The sequence below is a fragment of the Chenopodium quinoa genome, unplaced genomic scaffold (genome assembly GCF_001683475.1).
Source record: "Chenopodium quinoa cultivar QQ74 unplaced genomic scaffold, ASM168347v1, whole genome shotgun sequence".
Classification (NCBI taxonomy): Eukaryota; Viridiplantae; Streptophyta; class Magnoliopsida; order Caryophyllales; family Amaranthaceae; genus Chenopodium; species Chenopodium quinoa.
This window is the reverse complement of record NW_018745675.1, coordinates 4357553-4361829: the sequence shown is the minus strand read 5'-3', so window position 1 is coordinate 4361829 and position 4277 is coordinate 4357553. Positions and strand designations below refer to the sequence as shown.

The following is a 4277-nucleotide window of genomic DNA, read 5'->3' as shown; positions in this document are numbered from 1 at the left end:
TCAAGGCTATTTTTGACTATTTTTATTGAAGGCGACAATCTAACTGTTATTAATATTTTGGTACATCACATCTATCGGAAAGGAAACCGGTCAACAGAGTATGTTGTCTCTCTCGACTACTCGACTCCAACTCATCAAGATATAGATCCTTTTTTAGATAGCAAATTTTCTTATTTTTTACTTCTTGATAGTTTAGGTCACGGTCTTGCGAAAAGATGTACCTAAACTCCTCTTTATATCTTACTTTTAGAGCATTAACTGCATTATTGTTGATTTTCTTCACAGTAGCTAGAGCATCATTTACAACCCAAAAGTCATGAAAACCCAATCTGTGCATCAATTGGAGCCCATATCTGATCGCAACTGCCTCGGCCATTTCAGCATCCCACGCCACTTGTATTTGCTTCACCGCTGCCAGTAGCAACTTCCCACCATGGTCACGCACAGCTACACCCAGACCCACACTTATTCCATCTGAGCATCAATGTTCAATTTCACCATCCCCGCGGGAGGAGCAATCCATGATGATAAGGATAATTGATTCAAACCTGAGTCTTGCAGCCCACGAACCCTCACATTGTAAATACCGTAGTCCTCAACCAATCTGACAAAGCCATTGGCGTTAAACAGTGGATCAACACTAGTTTGTTCACGAACAAACTTGTTCCTACCAAACCAAATCGCCCACAAGACCCATGACTTTCCTGACCATATCCTTTCCACCTTGTCAGCCCACCACAGCAGCTTGGATGCACACAATCATTTGGTGCGTCATGAATTAGAGCAGCAAGATCATAGTGTTCCCAGACAAGTTTAGCGTTGCCAAACTCAAAGAGAGCATGACTTATGGTCTCTACCTCGATACTGCAACTAGGGGTGAACACCGGTCCAGATCCGAAACGGACCTGCACCGGGTTGGCCCGGAACCGGATTGGACCAATTTACGCGGACCGGAATGGACCCGAATCTTCCGATCCGGTCCAAACCGGTCCGGATATTTTATGTACATCCCAGCTAGGGGTGAACACCGGTCCAGATCCGGACCTGAACCGGAGGTTTAAGAGGACCGGTAATGGGCCTGAATCTTCCGGTCGGAGTATTTTATGTACACCGGACAGAGCTCATCCCCTGCAATGTGGCGTCTAAAAAGTTCAGCCTTGACAGCCATATTACCCCAGCAAACCTGCCAAGAAAAATGTGGTAGCTTAGGGGGGCTACTGAAACACCAAACCAGACGTCACAGATCAGAATTATCCACCTGTACTGCAGCAAATCTACCCAGCATTCCTGTACAAACAGAGAGGAACCTTCCAGAGGGCCATTTGGGGCCGGCTCCTGTTAAATTATTGTAACTAATTACTTAATAAAGTTAAATAAGCTTATTTTACTTATAAATAGTGATAATTTTGAGAAAGTGATAAAATATTCATTTGTCTGCCCCTTTAATATTTTGAGCCAAGATCCGCCATTGTGTACAAATTTCTTTAGAGACATTTTCTCGCCCACCCACCCACTAACCCGCTCGTCATTTAAAAAAAAAAAATTGTACAAATAGTAAATGTTAAGATTAAATGGAAACGGAGATGATATTTCAATTTTCATACTATCCAGGGTTACCATGAATAATGAGAATTTTTCATTGAATTCAAGAAGCAACAAAGGCAGCAGTACACAATATTATCTCAGCATACCATCAAACAAAACTTTAACTGGATACAATAATCCTCAAAAAGAATAAGCAAGGAAGAAATTAAAGTAGTTAACAAAATCATAGAACCATATAGATTGAAGCAGCAGCCAAGGAGATGGCAAAGACCACCTTACTCAACCTAAACTTCACCAGTTCACTGGCACCAGAAGTATCAGTGCTGTCATCAGTGTTGTCATCTGAAGTATCAGCTGCCTTGGCACCCTTCTTCGGTTTACCACCTTCTGGAGCTGGAGCAGGTGCTGGTGTTCTGAAGAATGCCAAAGGAAGAAGCACTTGATCCACCTGATAAACAGCCAACTGCCCATCACTGTAAATGGAATTCGACACTGTTGTATTGACGACACCAGTAGTTATATTCACTTGGTTTCCAGAGGTGGTGACATTTAGTGGATACTCGCCATCATTGCTATTCCCAGCCTGTGTCCTCAACGGGTTGCTCGCTGTCTGAAACTCAGATTGAGCTACATAGTCAGAAAGTATATGAAACTGCACTAGCTGCACCTTCTGTTGGTCTGACAGGGAGTTGAGCAGCCCTGATTTAAGGCTAGAAAAGGCGTTGTCAGGTGGGGCAAAAATTGTGAGGCCAGAATTCGAGTTGTTGAGTTGATTGTTGATTTGGTCTGCTTCTTGAGTGCTCTCTAGTAGCTTAACAAACATCGTGAACTGACCAGCTTTTGAAAGAATCGCTGTTACATTTGTAGGTCCTGCAGGTCCAGGAGCCGGCGCCTGTGCTTGACCCATAGTCTGAACAAGGCCTTGGAGGAACAATGCTACAATTAAGAGCTTCATTTTTGCTCTTTTGTGTTTGTTCTTTTTTGGATGTTGTGATATACAATGCCTTGAAACAGGGGATGCATGTTATATACTATATTGAGTTTTTTGTTAGGTATAAAGATTAAAATTAAATTTAAGTTGGATTGACAACCTCAAACATTTAGGTGTGACAGAAATAATGTTGTTGAAATAGTGTGCAAGTTTTGCTTAGCAAGGCAGGAAAGTTTGTTTTGCAGAAGATATCATAGCAATCTTTTTATTGCTTCTTGTTGAGGACAACTTGAAAAGTAAATTAAAAGCTTTGTTTTCAAGGTTTATATGCCATCATCATCTTCCATAGATCAAATTGGTTGTTTCATATTTTGACAGATGAACTGTAAATTATGTTACTTTTGGGTTTGAAATGCAAGATTTGGCCTACTTGTGGGTCTGCTTCTCTCAATTGATGGTGGGTGCTATGTCAGAGTAATCCTGTATGTCAAGTTTATCAAAGCATCCATCATCAGTACACCCAACATATCTTTTTTTCGCCATCCATTTGCTCAATTTGAGCTTTCGAAATAAGCGAGTGAGCAAATAACAGACTCGAGTGTACCTATTTTCAAATTAAGCAAGTGAACAAAATATCGTACTTGAATGTACCTATTTTTTTCGACATACAAGGGTGTATACTAGAATTTGTATAAGTATTTAAATCATAGAAAAATTTGTTTATAATATGATTTTTATACAACATAGGAGTTATAAACCCTTTTGTTTTTTTTGGTGGGTAGATAACAATTTGCCGATTATTTGTTACGCTGGCATTTTCTTGGACCAAATTATGTGTTTTTAAGTAGTGATACAACAAGCGAAAGTTTGAAGGAACATATCTTTACAAACAACCAAGCTAATTTTGGCCTATTTGTAAGTATTATACCTTAGGATCCCTTTGAGTGTGGGGATCAAGTGATCCTTTACCCTTACATACTTCCAAAGAGCCATAATAAAATCAAAAGTTTGCAAACATTTTTTTCTTTATATATAAATTATTTTAAATAAATGAAAATTAGGACAAACTTTTATTGTTTAGGGTAAAATTACCCTAGCCACGTGGCCTAATAGGCTGCCGACACGTGGCACATCGCCAATGGTCAACAGGGCTCCGATCCCCTGTTGACAAGTATCCTTGGTACCCTCCATGGGGAACTTGTCTACCCTACTATAAATAGTGGGGCAAACTCCATTAATGAGGCATTCATAAATACAAACACTATTACCGAGCAATATTAATTGCGGAATTCTCCCAATCAGCGAGAAGTATTTTACCTATTTCATACTCATTTCCTCCTGTACGTATACTAACTTGATCGTCGGAGGCGAAACTCCTACCAACCGGAGTCTTCGTGATCTTGCAGGTACAGGCATCCGGCAGCTCAGCCTTGGAATCGTAACTCTCCCGCAGGACACATCGAAAAACCCCGAAACATTGGCGCCGTCTGTGGGGAGAGTACTTCTAAGATGACTTCTGATACTGTACCAACGAATCTGGACAAACGGCCCCTGGTCGAACCAAAGGTCCAGACGGACCACGAAAGTGGTGACGATTATGAAATCAACACCTACGTGGCCCTAGACGGGTCCTTTAGGACAAAACACACCCGTTCCAAAGAGGTGAAGGAACGAGGTGAGAGCCAAGCTGCTCCCAACAACACAACTGTTACGCCGGTTGGGGAAGCCCAGGCAGCAGCATGATCTGCTCCCGTCACGAGGAACGAACTCATGACTTTCATGAATAGTTTCAAACGCGAAA

At 41.4% G+C, this 4277-nt stretch overlaps 1 protein-coding gene across 1 annotated transcript; it reads right to left on the bottom strand.

Moving 5' to 3' along the window:
* Window positions 1-1589: 1589 nt before the first annotated feature.
* On the bottom strand, window positions 1590-2614 carry LOC110717250 (fasciclin-like arabinogalactan protein 11). The gene has a single exon (XM_021895910.1). The coding sequence runs from the start codon at window positions 2498-2500 to the stop codon at window positions 1769-1771; it is 732 nt and encodes a 243-aa protein (XP_021751602.1). The 5' UTR covers window positions 2501-2614; the 3' UTR covers window positions 1590-1768.
* Window positions 2615-4277: the final 1663 nt, after the last annotated feature.